The sequence below is a fragment of the Apteryx mantelli genome, chromosome 1 (genome assembly GCF_036417845.1).
Source record: "Apteryx mantelli isolate bAptMan1 chromosome 1, bAptMan1.hap1, whole genome shotgun sequence".
Taxonomy (NCBI): Eukaryota; Metazoa; Chordata; class Aves; order Apterygiformes; family Apterygidae; genus Apteryx; species Apteryx mantelli.
The window spans coordinates 115,550,214-115,566,515 of NC_089978.1; the positions used below are offsets into that span (position 1 = coordinate 115,550,214).

A 16,302-nucleotide genomic window follows, 5' to 3' on the forward strand; every position below is an offset into this window, starting at 1 on the left:
CTCCATCAGATGTCGAGTATTACACCACTTCTTAGTACAGTTAGTTTATATAGCTACACATACAGTAATGGCATAAGGTAAAAGCTCCTAAATAAAAACCTTTAATTAACAAGTTGGATATATTTTAAAAATCCAATTCTCAAACTCCAGGAAAATATTTTTGCTCATCTTGGATGAAAATCAAAAGTCAACATTCAAGTGTTGTATTAGCATTTCTTCTTAGTCTTGTTTTAGCTACTGGCATATACAACAAGCAGTCCACTTTTGAATGGGGCTCAGCATTGTAATAGCCAGATTTGCAGAGGTCAGGCTGAGTAAACTGGCACAGCAGTGTAGAAGAACTCACACCAGCATTTATTAACTGAATACTGCATACGAGTTCTTCCAAATTTGCTCATTAAGAAAAGTCAGTAGAAAGCAACAATGCAGAAGAGTACAAATTACTAAGGGGCCACCCTTATGAAGCGTGGATTAGAAACCTATCATTAACACACCAAGACTTCCTTGTACTACTTTGATTTAGAGAATTAAACACAAAAATAGCTTTTCTGTTTTTTCAGCACTTCTGCAATTCAACATTAGAAACTACATGAGGCAAAAATGAGGTTCACAGATGTAGGTTTCTTATTCTAATTGAAGTTTTCATAGTTATCAATCACTAGCAGAAGTTCCAATGTCCTTAAATGCAACAGTGAAATATATATTATCCAAAATTATTTTTTTCTATACTTAGACACATTTCTCTATTCTTTAGGTAAAACTGGAGGTCCAGATATATTAGGTATCACGCTAATTTTCTCCAGGTGAATTTGTCTCAGGAGATAAAAGAGAAAGAGTTCAGTTTGGGAACTTACTGCATTCCCTAGATAGGGGTGTGTTTGTGTGTGCATCTGTTTGTTCACCTTGAAGATACAACCCAGGGCTATTCTAAGAAAATATGAAAATGGAATGGCTTCTATTTAGGAGAGCTCATAGAATGAGCTAATTCACCATTTCATCCTTCAAAACTAAAATTGATTGCGCACAGAATCAGAGAGATTACAGATGAAAAATCAAGTGTGATACTTTAAAAGTGCCATTTTTCAGACCATGACGTACCTTTGGTATGCTTATAAAAATACACTGAACCGGGAGTAGGCAGTCAATTTGAGTCATGAAATTGATGCACAGTTTTGGGCATACAGCTGCCAGACAGAAAGAAAGCACATACTCAAGTCCATGCTACTCCACGCATTTGCTGGATTCTCACATTCACCGTGAGAGATTTGGGGAATCAGAATTTGTGTCTACCTTAACATTTAAGCTTGGGCATACGCTTTAGGAGCAGTTCTCATGAGAGGCCCTAATCATGCTTTGGTTCACACTTCAAAGCAGTCTTGGCACATTTGAACTGGATTCCCCTCAGATGAAGGGGAATCCCGTTGGGTGAACCGGATGTGCCCATGAAGCACAAGTAAGGTGCTCCAGCTGTTAAGGGGAATGCAGTCCACAGGACTAGAATTAAATCCAAAGTAAAGTATCTGAAAGGCATATAGTGAGGGCATTGGGTATTGCATACCAACAATTTCTCTCTTTAGATCTTCAAGCGGTCTACATTGTTGTAAAGAGAACCTACTGCATTCTGATGAGAATCACAAATTCCTGGGGCCACACAAGGAGCAAAAAATGATTATTGAGAACTAATGGACAGCAAATATCGCCACCACCTACACATGTACGCACAGAGTAAGATGCACATGATGGTTATCCAGGCATGGCATTTTTCTGCCTGTGCAGAATATTTTTGATCATTCTAACAGAATATGAAGCTCAGTATACATGCATCAGTTACTGAGATAATATTATAAGCACACAGAACTTGACCCAAAGAAGAAACAGAAGCACTTAACTAGAAAATACTTCAGTTTGTTTGCTTCCTCCAATATCAGAGTATTCAAGTTGTGTATTTAAGGGCTGAAGATGTGAAAATACAGACTTCGTCTCAAAATTAATAATGAATAAATGAAGGAAAAGCATCCCAGATTCAACAGGTGTCCTCAAAGCAATCTGCACTCTTGCTTAACTCAAGTCCAAAAAAAAAAAAAATTTAAAGTCATTACTAACACCTAAAGTGTACCTATTCCGAGTATGCTCTGGCATTATCAAGCAAGTTTGTCTTCCACATTTAAGTAGGTTTCAAATTTCTTACATTTACTCACCTTTGAGAACTTTGCTGACAGAAACAACATTAAAAGCTGCTATTTAGGAAAGCCACTGAAAAATAGCTGCGAGTTAACGAGAGAACAGAGCTCATCTACACAAGAAAGATGGCTTCCACTTACCACAGAAGGGTAGGTACAATTTCATACGAAAATCTGAAGGACAAAAGACAAGGATCACAATTCACAGCATAGGATCATAGGCTAATTCAGGTTGAAAGGGACCTCTGGAAGTCAGCTCTGAGGTCAGACCAGGTTGCTCAGGGCTTTATCCAGTCAAGTCTTGAAAACCTCCGAAGATGGAAGTTACACAGCCTCTCCAAGATATCAGTACCAATGCTTGACTGCAGGCATTGTGAACAAGTTTCTCTTCTTGATTCACAAAACAGGAAAAGCAATGTCTCTGCTATTAGACTTGAAGCTAGGAAGGTTGTACCAAGAGGTCAATCCCCATCTAGGATACTCCAGTTTAGATTTTAGATTGAATTTACTGGGAACATAACCTACATTTTCCCAACAGCAAAAACAAAAGATACCTGGTAGGGAATCAGAAGTAGGTAGGAAAGCTGTTGGAAGAACTGCCCAGATGGAGAAGGCATGAGGATCACCATGAGATGACACATGACTTTCAAGTACAAAGATACACCAGCTGGTTCAAGAAAGTGCCAAACACAACAGTAATGAACCAGGGCCTGGATGTTCCCGAGGAATGCATTTACTCTACAGAAAGCAAGAACAGATTAAACAGTCCTGGCTGCAGTTTTCATTGCCAAATTGCTCCCTGTTAAAATAAAAGAAGATATCCTGGCAAAAAGTGAAGAATGCAAAACCAGAAAAGGTAAAACCAGGCACACCAACACCTGTATAACTAACAGTCATTATTCCTCAAGACAGATTGAAAGAAAGGGGAAAAGAAGATATTGAAGGCCAACAATCATGAAAGGCCTCAAAGCTGGTTAAAGTGACTAGGGCTGTTAAAAAAAAGAAAAAAAAGTAGTCTTGAATTCCACTAGACAAGCAGATAGTTAGCATAATTAATTTCCAGATAAAGGGTTCTTCTGCTCCTCCTTTCCACACACTCCTATTTTTGGAGAAGTACTGTAAGAGTAAGGTCTCAACATACAATCCAGAAAAAGTGTTTCAAAATATTTGGGTGAGTTTTCAAATGAAATTAAACATCTTGGCCTGATGAGCTTCAAGACAGAATGATTAGAGGATATTTGAAGCCATTTAGTAGTTAACTTATGGTATAGTACTGAAACAAACAAACAACCCTCAAGCTCCCCAAATATTGTACTTTTTTTCTTCTACCAGAAAGGTAGAAGGGCAGAAGAAAAGAAGCTGTAGAATTACAGACAGACTAGTCTTATTAGCTGTAGTTCTTGGGGAAAAAAATCTGGAAAAAGAAATTAAATTTGCAAATCCATGTTTGTTGGAAATCAGGTAATCAAGAACACATGTTGAACAGGAGCATGATGATTTACTTTCTCAGCCTCAAAAAAAAGGGGACATAGCTTAATTTTCATGAGACTTCTGACAATACAAAAAATTTGTGCAACAAAACTCAGTGTGAGATCTTATGGAAGGGAAAGGGGATATTTATTTACAAAAATCTAAGTTAAGTTGATTTTCACCCACTCACACTCATTCTCTCATAGATTTCATTCACTCTCATATCTATACACTCACAAGCACCAAGTCCTGTGTGCCCAAGTGGTCTGGCACTTGCATACGATGCTGAGGACAGGGATGTCAACTACACTCAAGTTTTCATCATGCCTCTTAGGCTCCTCTTGATGGGCAATGAGGACCCAGTTTGGTGACAAGTCTTTTACACCCTGTAGAAATCAATAGTCCTTATGATATGTTCTCCTTTGCTTCAGAATCTTGATTACTTCAGTCACCATAAGTTTTAGGCAAGGTTGCTGCTTATTGTCTGTGTTTCCATGTTTATTTGAAATGTGTGCCTGTTGTCCTGCTGAGGTAATGGGGAAAAAGGAATAGCTTAAGTTAAACCTTGTTGCCATCCCGCTGCTGTTATAATGCAGGGTCTTCTCCTGACAAGTCATCTGTACTGCAATCTTATCAGTGCATGCCTTCTTGTCTTAACACAAAATCAGATCCCTCCATTTTACTACTGAGAGCTTTAGCCTCCATTATCAATACAGGCCATTCTTTTAATCCTTGTTTTGTTGCTTCTGCTAGCTCTTTCACATGTGCATTTCCATTCACATATTTTGTTCACACCAGTAATACTTCTGTTACAAATCTGTTATTGTTTTGCAGATGACAAAGTTAATGGTGGTTTCAGCTGTGACATAGGACCCAGATAAGAATTCAAGCCGATACTGACAAATTCAAGAAATGGTCCATGGTGAAAGAGTTTAGCTGGGATAAATGTTAAATGCTGCGTAGACAGGAATAACAGAAATACTTAACTGTACAAATACAAGATAAGAGGAAGAAGAAAAAAATTAGGAAATAGTTATTAAAAAATGACATGTGGATTACAAATGCAACATGCTGTGGCACAAACACTGTATAGAATTAGAGCTTTCAAGACCATGAATCTTTCTACTTCTCTGACATTGGTAAACTGTCAAAGAACTGTGACTAGTTTGGGCACTGAACTTCAAGAAAGGATCAAAGCTAATTCCATAGGAATGGCTGAAGAACTTCAACAAGAGAAGATTGAAGAAAATGACAACAGAGTCATCAAAACGATAAAAGGAAGTCTCTGATTCTTTGCAAATAGGATCAGTAATAAAATTGTTGGAAAACAGACTTAAGTTAAACATTAAGAAAAGCATTTTAATAGCACAGCTAATGATGCACTGGAACAGACTGACTACGAAGCTGGGGAAAGTTATTTTGAAATTACTGAGGTTGATATAATAACTTAAGTGGAAAACAAATCAAATTCCCTTCTCTGTTTTTTCTTCCCCCTCCCTCCTTCTTTTAGCCAATTTCCTTTTGAATAGATGAAAAAAGGTTGCCTTACTGAATCTTTACTGCAGACCGGGCTTGGAGACCTTGGAATCAGCCATTACATCACTGAAATGTCTAGACAGTACTAAAAACATGGAAGCTTATGAATGGTTTCCATGCTAACATTCAAAATTTTATCTACAATCAGAGGGCCAGAGACATCTGACGTAGATGTTGATTATTCCTCTATCTCCAAACTGAAGCAAATTAGGCAGAAATAATTTGTTAGCTCAAGCTGCCTGTTTCATATGAAAGGGTTCTGAAAGAGCATAATTTATGAAGTAAAATTCCACTATCAGCACATAAATGTTTTCTTCTTTCCCTCACATAATGAAACACAAATTGGGAAATAGCATATGCTGCTCTAATAGTTGTACAGATTCATGTTGCTGGAAACCTGTATCTTTTCCTCCTTAAACCAAACTTTTTCAAGATGCATTACCACATTGGTATGCTATATTTCTTATTCACACATCTTAAGGTTAACATATAAATTACCTTGATGGAATTTGGCATTTAGTGGATCCTAAATTAAGTCCTTAGTCTTTATTTGCTGTATAAACCCTGAATTCTAATAGGCAGGGACAGTTACATAACTGCACTTCAAAGCAGCCTGCATAAAAAAAACAGCTACAAAGCAACATCTTTGCCTTCAGCAATCACACTCCAGTGACTCATTCAAGTGACCTTATTTGCTTATTAGAAGCTCTAGGTGCAGGTTGCAAATGTCAGAGCACCTGAATTTATATTTTTTTTAAAGTATATCTTTGCAGCATTTTAATAACAATATTTGTGAGATCTCAGGTTACACGTAGCTATTTACTTATCTACAGCTGTGACTTCCGATATATTTATTCACCCCAAACCCATGACAACAATAAATATACTCCTCTTTGGTACTCATCCACTCCAGCTTTTTAATGCTCTGACATGTTATGCCATATAACAATGGCAACATCTGTAATGAAGTAACCATTTCTTTCCACAACATTTTTTTCCTACATACTTTATGAGTATATGAGAACATGAAATCTCAAGATGCAAATAGAGGTAAGCCATTACAGATTTGTACTGCTCAACAACATTTATGGACTTTTGCGCTCGCATATAAAAATAAGGTCTCAGTATTTGAATGTCTCACACTAGACCACATCATCTTAGGATAACGAAAGGTAGAATGAAGCAACTCAATTTCAAGGGAATTTCACAAGACAATAGAGAACACAGTGGTGGTAGAAGTGTATGAAAACTGACTCTAAACTAGCTGTGACAGTTCATATGGCTTTTGACTGGCTGACTGTTCAGAAAGACACTTTCAAAACCAAGTGGAACAAGAAGGACTATAACGTCTACTGGACTTTATTTCTTTTACAAAAGTACAATGAAGAAAAAGTATGGTTTGTTATGCCACCAGCCTACAAGTAAAGAACAGCTAAAGAAGAATGAGATATTCAAGGAGATGAAAACAGAGGAGTGCCTGCAGAAATGTAGGCCAGAAAGGCAGTAAGCTCTATATTTCTTAGTTTATCTGATAACCTATTTGAGAAACTGTATATGACAACAATTTAATGATGTACGTTACTATAAAATACTGATACGTCAAACATCCACTTAAAGGCAAATTTAATGCATATCAAACTCGGACTAACTGGAATAATCTAGTCTGCTAAACAAACTTAAATCCAGGTATGGGCTACTGCAAGGATCTTCATTTCCCACAATTCCCAATATAGTTCAGTTAAACTTTCTAGTAAAAGAATTTAATCAGTATATTATAGTATTTTGCTCTTCAGGCTAATTCAGTAATTGCCTCTCTTCCGAGAGTATAAAAACAACTGACTGCTGACTTCTTTTTAGAAAAAAAAAAGCGCAACACACATGTTTTTAAGTGCTTCTACTTTGTGTTTAAGTTCCATATGTTGACTAAAGAATGGCTTCAAAAGTGGAAGATATGTTCTGAAGATTTCATGTTACACATGAAATGTTACTTACATAACACATTTTCTAAAATTTCAATGTAAAAGGTTCCATTACAAATCTGGACACAAAATTCATGGCTCTAATTGCAGGACAAGAGTTAGAAAAAAGCTATTCATCATTAGAACACCTCAACATATTTAAAGAAAACAGATACTGAAAATAAGCATGTTGGATATAGGCAACAAAGAAGAAAAGGTGGTGAAAGTAAGTGGAGTAAGAGGGTAGCAGTAGCTGTTAACATTGGAAAATGTTTCATTTAAAAACTGACATTAAAAACCGTTCTACATAGTTTCCATACTACATATGTTTGACTACTACAAAAGATTGAGCTGTAAGAAATAAATTACGTGATTTTTTGTTGCCTATAAACCGATGCAAAGTACCGTTCAAGTCAGCTCTTCTTGATTAATAGTTTAGAAATCTCAACCAAGAAAGTTTAACATCTAAAAGAAATCTAAGCATATAATTTGTATCTTTTCTGGCTATATAGAATATAAGGAGGATTTCCCATTGACTTGCTTAGTTGATAAAATACTTTATAACCTTGACGTTCAGTTACAAAAATAAATCTGAATCGCTCTTGAACTGAAGTGCCAAAACATGAGGCCCCATAGCTTCATTCATACTTTGGAAATCATGTTGTCCTTTTCTTCTCTTGCACTAACTCACTTTTACCAGTCTTAGAAAGATTACAGCAATAGTGCAGATTAGGCACTGTTTATTGCTGACATTTTAGGCAGTTACCAACACTACATAAAACATCTAATAAGCATATCCCAAACTGGACAGCACTGTCTCCCACATGTTAACTTTTGCCTTTTGGTCTTGCAATTTGAAGAGATATGAACAGAATAAGGAATTCTCATGGCTCTTCTATATAAATAGAATTATAAAGATCATGTATTGGCTCCTCATCCGGGAAAAGTGATGCAACTTCATTTGCTCTCTTTCACCACATGCTTTAGAACTTATATAACTTCAAGTTTGCTGTCAGTTAAGACTATCCATACAGTTAGTTACCATGGCTCAGGCGAGGAAGTCTGAGGGTCTGCTGTAACTTGATTCTGATTTTTAGCTTTTTCAGAGGAGCATTTCACTGACTACCTGCATCTTCTCAGTTCTAATGCCAAAATAATAAACACGTCAAGTTTAACTGAGATGAGGTCTCCTGAAAACAGGTGCTTATACATGACATATGCCTGTACCAACTATTACTAAGATCTCAGCAGTTCTTTAATATGCTCGATGGCAGTTCCCCAGCTCTAGGGCTTTCCTTGGATTAGAAGTAAGCTTTTACATAGAAAAATGGGACAACGGAGCACTTTTGTATTCATCTTCATTTTATAAAGGAAGAAAAGACACTGAGAATGCCATTGTTAGATACAATTTTGCTTACCTTTTCCGCCAGACAAAATTGAATCAAAAAGTTTAGGCATGTTCAGGATCTCTACGGACAACTGTTACTGTCCAAGGATGATGCTAGTGACAGGCACTAAACAGAAGTGAGATTTTATTGCGTAGGTATCAAGGTATGTTGCCTTATTTGATGCATGCAGCCAAAACACCTCCCTTACAAAAGAAGTCCCAGCAGTTCATCACATGTGATGACCTCTGGATGAGAGCATAGTGACCTTGTTGGAACAGATCATAAAGAAGCTTCGCAGAATCAGAGAGGTCCTAATTAACATGAATATGATTTTCATTTCAAAGACCAAAAAGGAATAATAAATAAATAAATAAAATTACCTGCCTAATTAAAAGGTTTTTACCTAAATTAAACTACTCCTCCCCCCCACACTACTTCTTTACTAGTTTCCCCTTTCTATGCTCAACAGTTTAGGATGAAGAATTTTGATTTTTATTTCAAGGATGAAAAGAAACTATTGCAATTCCTCGAATTTTACTGAGCCTGATGAAGATTTACTCAACATGCTGTTAAGCTGAAACTACATTTTTGGGGAGCTAAATTATTTGTCTAAACAAACATGCCCAACTCTAGCCTCAAAGTACCTTTATGAGTTTTTTTTGTTTGTTTGTTTTTTTCCTCAACTGAAAGGAGGTTGCACAGAGGGACAGCCACACAACACATTTTAGCTTTTGAAACATGAAAATCTGTTTAGGCCAGCTTTGTGAACTGGAACTTGTACTATCATTTGCAACATATCTGCCTAAGTACACATAGTATTCAGAATTATTTGCTTCTTTAGAACCCTAGATACTGGAAAGGAGAGAAGACTCCTATCTTCAGACTTAAAAATCTAAGGTCAATCACGCTGAGATCCAGTTGGTGATATTTCACTCAGAGGATCTTCTGGAATTTCCCATTGTTTATACATTGATCTGCCATAGAATAAAACCAATAAGAGAAGACCATTGAAAAAGTGATTTATAGGAAGGTTCCACATTTGAGATTCTCAAGGGAGAAAACTAAATTAAGAGCAGCTGATTACTTCCCCTCAAAATTGCAAACAGTACAATACAGGAAGAAAAGATAACACTTCCCTAACTAAATGAACAAAACTTTCAAAACTAAGGTTAATTATGTTTTATAGACAAAAAAATAGCAATAAGATCATTTAGACCCCTCAATTCTTACCAGAGGAAGCAGATCATTTGTGACATACTGAGGAAAGAGAACCACAAAATTCACTAGTTGTTGGGGGTGGTGAGCTTAGCGGAGGTAAAACTTAAAACAAGACCTTTTATAAAAGCAGATACACTGTTCATAATTGGCTATTTCATTAGCAATAAAAGCTTTGAGTTAGAGAATGAAGAGTTAATATGGATCTTTACTACCATCTTGCTTTAACAAAAGCCTATCTTTTACATTTAAACTATCTACAATATGATGCACATAAAATATATATCATACACTTAAAAGTAAGGAGTATGTATTGGGGCTAACACATTAAAGAAAATTTTATATAAGTTGCAAGTGTGAAACATCATCTAACGCCATCTAAATAACACATTTGTCCTGAAGACACTTGAGCTATTGTTAAGTGCTATTATGATTTTCACTGAGTTAAGATAAACATAAAATATCTAAAACAACCTTAGCATCTACCAATAAGTGAAAAACATTTTCCAGTGAGTTTCTACCCACATTAAAATAAATAAATAAGTAAGTGCTGGCTGTGCTTCCATGCAAGATACAATACAGAAAGCTGTTTCAACGTCTGCAGTGAGCTAGTGACAGACCAACTTACTGAAACCCATCTGGGCTTGACTGGCAAAGTAAAACCAGTGAAAAGCAGGTTTGGGGACTTGCTTCAGAACAGATACTACAGAGCAACCTCAGCTGAAACAGAAGTAATACCTCCAGGATTCTATACATACGGTAAAAGTCAAATTTATAAGAAGCAAGGAGATCTGGTACTGTAAAATAGATGCATGAAAGGTTTTTGAAACGACTGGAAAATTGAAAGCACTGCTCACATTAAGTATCAACTTAGTCAACATAGTGGTCATGAAAATATGTTCATTAACATAAAGAAGCCCAAATAATTTCAGAAATGCCTGAGCTCAGCTTAGTCACATCTTAGCTGCAAGTATTAAGGGGTTACTAGGAGTACAATTCTTCCAAAAATGTGTGCAGCAAATCTACACAGCAAAAAAAATTATGCCTAGATATTTAATTCATTCAGTAAAAAAAAAACAAAAATGAAACTAGGGAAACAGACTCATATAAAATAGAAATTAAACACAGGCTTGATGAGGGTATGTTACGGAAAAGAGAGAAATTAAATGATATGAGTTATTAAGAAAATGAGTTTATTTGCAATATTTTCATAAGCATACCTGAGAATTGAACCTCTAGCATTTTTGAACAGGGAAGGCAGAGAGCGAACAGGGAAGGCAGAGAGCGAACAACATGAAATATCTTTTGTATTTAAGGGTAACGGTATAATAAGTATCAGAGCAAGAAAGTCATGCTAATTCTTTGTTACGTATTGCAGTCCTTAACATTGAATTTATACATTTTCCATCTGTAAAACTTGAAGCATTTCTTATAAGGCAGATAAATTGCAGTAGCATCAGCCTAAACAGGTGGATACCTGAGTTCTATGACCATCAAGCGCTGGTGTTATAGAAAAAGACTAAGATTTTATTACTCCAATGTCTTTCACGCCACCTCTTCCAGGAGTTCCAGTAGCACTGTACAGCTAGCAGAGGAAAACACTGAACAAGCTGGGTCTCAGCTAATGTTTCTAAACTCTGAAACCACTGTTAAGGTCCTGAGACACTGCAGGTATATGCAGCAATGCTCATAAGTTAGAGTAACTATTTGCTATCCCAGACTAAAGCAACTGAAATATGGCAATAGTTACTTTCTGCTGAAACTGCTGACGAATAAAAAGAAGGAAGTAGGCCAAAAGGCTAGGAACTGCAGTGCATTAAACTGATGCAGCAAGATTCATTAGACTGCATTTGTCAAAGCACTTGAAACAAACTGAATTTAGTTGGGTAAACTAAATTCCTCAAGCAAGTTAGCATCAATTTTTTGAAACTCTCTCAATGCTAAGTATTGGGAGACAAATGCACACACAAGTCAATTACTGAAGATTTACCATTCACTCCTTCTCTAAACATTAATTACTAACCCTTAAAGTATGATTGTACCAATGACAAAGAAGTGGTCACTTACCTTTTAATTACAGTTTGCATTCATGTTAGAAAATGGGGAAAAAAAGTAACTTTGAACTTCTGAAGTTCCTCTGCACATATGAGACAATAAAGAAAAGGATATTTTCCTGGAGTTTCAACACCCACTCTGTAGTCCACATAACTTTGATATGGATGGAAGTTGAAAATAAAAACGAGACCTGCCCTCTCAAACGCAATGACCTTATTGGATTCATGCTTTTCACTCACAAAGGCCTAGGAAGAAAGTTTTCCAACACTATAAAATAATATCTCATTTCTAATTAAATTGACAAAAGTAAGAAAATACACTGCTGCTATACCTCATTTCAGGTTAAAACAGACTTTTAAAGATTCAAGCAATATAGATACTGGAGTTAACATACAAACTAAAGATCTCTTGTACTTAAGTAATAAAAAAATTCTGATCACAACTTTAAATTTTAGAGGGGAATGTAAAATTAAAAAGTCAGAAGTGAGCTAGAGATATAGCACTTGAAAAATTCTTTGTAGTCAAAGATTAGTAATATGGTCATTGTATCACACTTTTCTACAGCAAAAAATGGCGTCCTTTTACCAAACCAAATTTTCAATATATTTCTTATGGCGATCAGCATCACTCCTACTACTAGTAATATAGAAAATGAAGCACCGGATATGCGGGTTTTTTGTTTTTGTTTTTTGTTTTTAATTGATGTGTGAGAAATAGCTTTGATAAACCACAGTAAACATTCATTATTTGCAACAAACAGCCGCACATATACCATCTTTATTCTATTTGCTAAAGCCATAAATAAATAACTAAGCAACCATTTTAAACAGTCCTTTAAAGTGAATTATGACTAGAGCATCACATAATACTTTATATGTACAAAAGCTATCAAATAATTGAAAACATTAAACACTGAAAAACTATAATAATTGATGAGTCGCTTTAATAAAAAGTATAGTGCAGTATTCAGGTAAAAAGGCAAATACAAATGTGACAGGTTGAAGATCAGGACACTATAACATATGCTATACTGTAGCAAAGTGTTTTATCAGTAATAGAGTAATTATTTATACAAAGTAAATTGTCAGAAAAATTTACACTTTCCCAGAGTAATCCTTGGACTGGACTACAGACAAAATTTTATAGTTTGCTTTAGCCAATCTGCAGTTACTAAATAAAAATAGCAAAAATAATAGGAAAAAAGCTTGCTGTGAAGCTAAAAGGATACTATTTTAGATTTTACTATCCATAGAAGATATTTCAATGACATGTTTTGACAACTTGAAAAATATAGCGGGGCATTACACAGTGCATAATAAAGTGCTGTTTAAAATTTCTGCATGCAAATTTTATATTATTGTTATTCTGAACATGTACACTACTGGTGACTAAAAACTTAACATTTAGTATATACAGCTTACCGGGGGAGATGCAAGCCAGCCAAATCTTTCCTCCAATTTATTCATATCTCTGTCAAATGCATTTAGGAATCTATAGCGAAGAAGATGATCATCAGTAAGATTAAACTGTCTTCTGGCATAGTGGTAGCTCTCATTATTCCCTTTTCTGGGAAAGTCAAGCCATTCTGGATGCCCAAATTCATTACCTGTATTTAAAAATATTAATTAGGGATTGGTGAGATCACATGCTGAAGAGACATTAAAAACAAAGATATTATACATTAAAATAGATTTCCTTTCTACAAATTTTAAAATTCCATAGAATATTTTTCCTTACATAAAATGATTGTTTTATTATTAAAATTATTCTCAGAACTTTCATATTTGTTAAGAGGTTTGATTGGCCAGTGAAACTGCCAAAGCAAAATATCCATGGACTCCTGTAAAAGTCTAGACCGGGTTTCAACCCCTACGCTATCATGTGTTGCTTAAAGATTCCTAATTCCCATCCCTTAATCAGAACAACAGGAATTCAGTCAATCAGGATATAAGTTTTAGAGTCACTATGAAACCTAAACACACCACCTTAACACTATAAACCCACTGTCTGAGAGCACTGAAGAGAAATCAGCACTATCATTTACATGGTCAGCTTCCATACCCATGGAGGCAAAAATCTCCCACTTTATCAATTGAACTTAACAACAATAAAAAGACCAGCTGGACCCACCTGGACCACTTTTTTGACTGTATATACTGACTATAAATACTGTCACCACTGTTTCCAGTAAATTAACCACTAAATGAAAACTATTAAAAAAATAAAATAAAAGAATGAGAGCAAGAGAGAGAGAGAGACTTGAAACTGTTCCTCAACTTCCTAGAAACATTCAAAAAGCATCCTGCCTCATTTGCTGACGATACAAAACTGGGAGGAGTGGCGGATACACCAGAGGGCTGTGCTGCCATTCAGAGGGACCTGGACAGGCTGGAGAGGTGGGCAGAGAGGAACCTCATGAAGTTCAACAAAGGCAAGTGCAGGGTCCTGCACCTGGGGAGGAATAACCCCATGCACCAGTACAGGTTGGGGGTTGACCTGCTGGAAAGCAGCTCTGCCGAGAAGGACCTGGGAGTGCTGGTGAACAACAAGTTAAGCATGAGCCAGCAACGTGCCCTTGTGGCCAAGGCAGTCAGCGGTATCCCGGGTTGCATTAGGAAGAACATTGCCAGCCCGTCCAGGGAGGTGATCCTCCCCTTTCACTCAGTCCTGGTAAGGCCGCATCTGGAGTACTGTGTCCAGTTCTGGGCTCCCCAGAGCAAGAGAGACATGAAGCTACTGCAGCAAGTCCAGCAGAGGGCTACAAAGATGAGTAGGGGACTGGAGCATCTCTCTTATGAGGAAAGGCTGGGAGAGCTGGGACTGTTCAGCCTGGAGAAGAAAAGCCTGGGGGAGGGGGTGTCTTATCACTACATATGAACATCTGAAGGTGTAGAAGGGAGGGCCAGACTCTTCTTCAGTGGTGCCCAGTGACAGGACAAGAGGCAACAGGCACAAACTGAAACACAGACAGTTCTGTCTGAACATGAGAAAAAAACTTCTTCACTGTGAGGGTGACAGAGCACTGGAACAGGTTGCCCAGAGAGGTTGTGGAGGTCCTTCCCTGGAGATATTCAAAAGCCGTCTGGACACAATCCTTGCAAACATGCTCTAGGTGACCCTGCTGTAGCAGGGAGGGGTTGGACTAGATCTCCAGAGGTCCCTTCCAGCCTCAACCATTCTGTGATTCTGTAATCCTAGTTCAAGTAGTGGACTAGACTATACACAATAAACCACAATGTGTAATGATGATGCATTCAGTCTTTGATACCAAAAACAAGTGACGTAAGGGGCTTCAACAGAGCACAGGTTGCTTCAGCCACCTAATCCTTGCAAGGGGAGGGGCTCCCTTCCCAAACTTGACATTTAGTGCCACAGGCACCAACAGGGCACTTTTCATGCTGGGATAAAGCACATTCCAGCTCTGAGTTCCTTTATATGCTAATCATTCTGGTCCCTTTAGATGCCTGCAAACACCACTGCATTTCAATTTGTTTTTCTATAGCAGTAATGCTTCACAAGTCTGCTGTTTTCATCCTATCTAGCCCACAATAAATACTGAATAGATTTCACTTTACAACAAGGAATAGGTTTAGTCAGACTTAAATCAGACTTAATTAAAAAAAAAATAGAGGTGAAAAAAGTTTCAATTTAATCAAATATGAAAAATTTTCTCTTACCTAGAATTTTCAAAACAAGTCTCAACTGTTGAAGCTGGAGTTTCATAGCAACACCTCATTCTTCTTGTGACTCAGCATTTTGAATGACTTTCTTGTATTCAGAATTTACTTGTTTTATAAAACCCTTCCTTCCTTCTCTATTAGTTTGATACAAACCCAGATGAACTTAATGGTTCTACCTCACGCTATCACCTGCTGCCTAGCAGCCTCTCAGTCAGTTTGGACCGTTCATCTTGCACAGGATTAAAAGACGTTAAGTACTTTAAAAGTTAAACATGCTTTTCATAGAGTCTATGGTATCTGATGTATCACAAACATTTTACAGAGATTACACAGAATACATCCTCACCATAAAACGGAGATGATGAGTGGCATGCCTGGAAATGTCTATGAGAAGTAATATGATCAAGTTTAAGAGCATTTCTGCATTAGAAAAAAAATGTATCAATATTTCTGCAAGCAGTTACTCAAGTTTTGGCAATAAACTGCAATTTTGTGGGCAGGTGAAGGACAGGGAGTGGGAGAGAACGAAGGTGGTGTTTCCTGGAGAAAGCCTGCGTGTGTAGCCACCATCTGCTATCTCACACAACCTGTGCTGCCTGGAAGGCTCAGAGGAGATGGTCAGCGGCGACAGCTATGAATTTGGATTTCCAAAGTGATTTTTGTGTATTTCCATGTTTCACAGGAACAAAGAAATGAACAAAGAACAAAAGAAAAAGGCTGCAGTTATATTTAGGAGAGTCCTTTACAATGGCATCCATTTTGTAAACGAACTGACAAGTTGTAAATTAAATTTCATGTTCAGAAGCTAAACCACTAACTT

At 36.8% G+C, this 16,302-nt stretch overlaps 1 protein-coding gene across 1 annotated transcript in view; it reads right to left on the reverse strand.

The window, feature by feature from the left end:
• The window catches only part of GBE1 (1,4-alpha-glucan branching enzyme 1), a 171,150-nt gene that overhangs the window by 19,596 nt on the left and 135,252 nt on the right, over positions 1-16,302 (reverse strand). Inside the window, exons 13-14 of the mRNA XM_067299853.1 lie at positions 13,224-13,408; positions 11,917-12,047 (exon numbers count right to left, since the gene is read on the reverse strand). Coding sequence (XP_067155954.1) covers positions 11,917-12,047; positions 13,224-13,408 — 316 coding nt within the window. The remainder of the gene's footprint in view (positions 1-11,916; positions 12,048-13,223; positions 13,409-16,302) is intronic.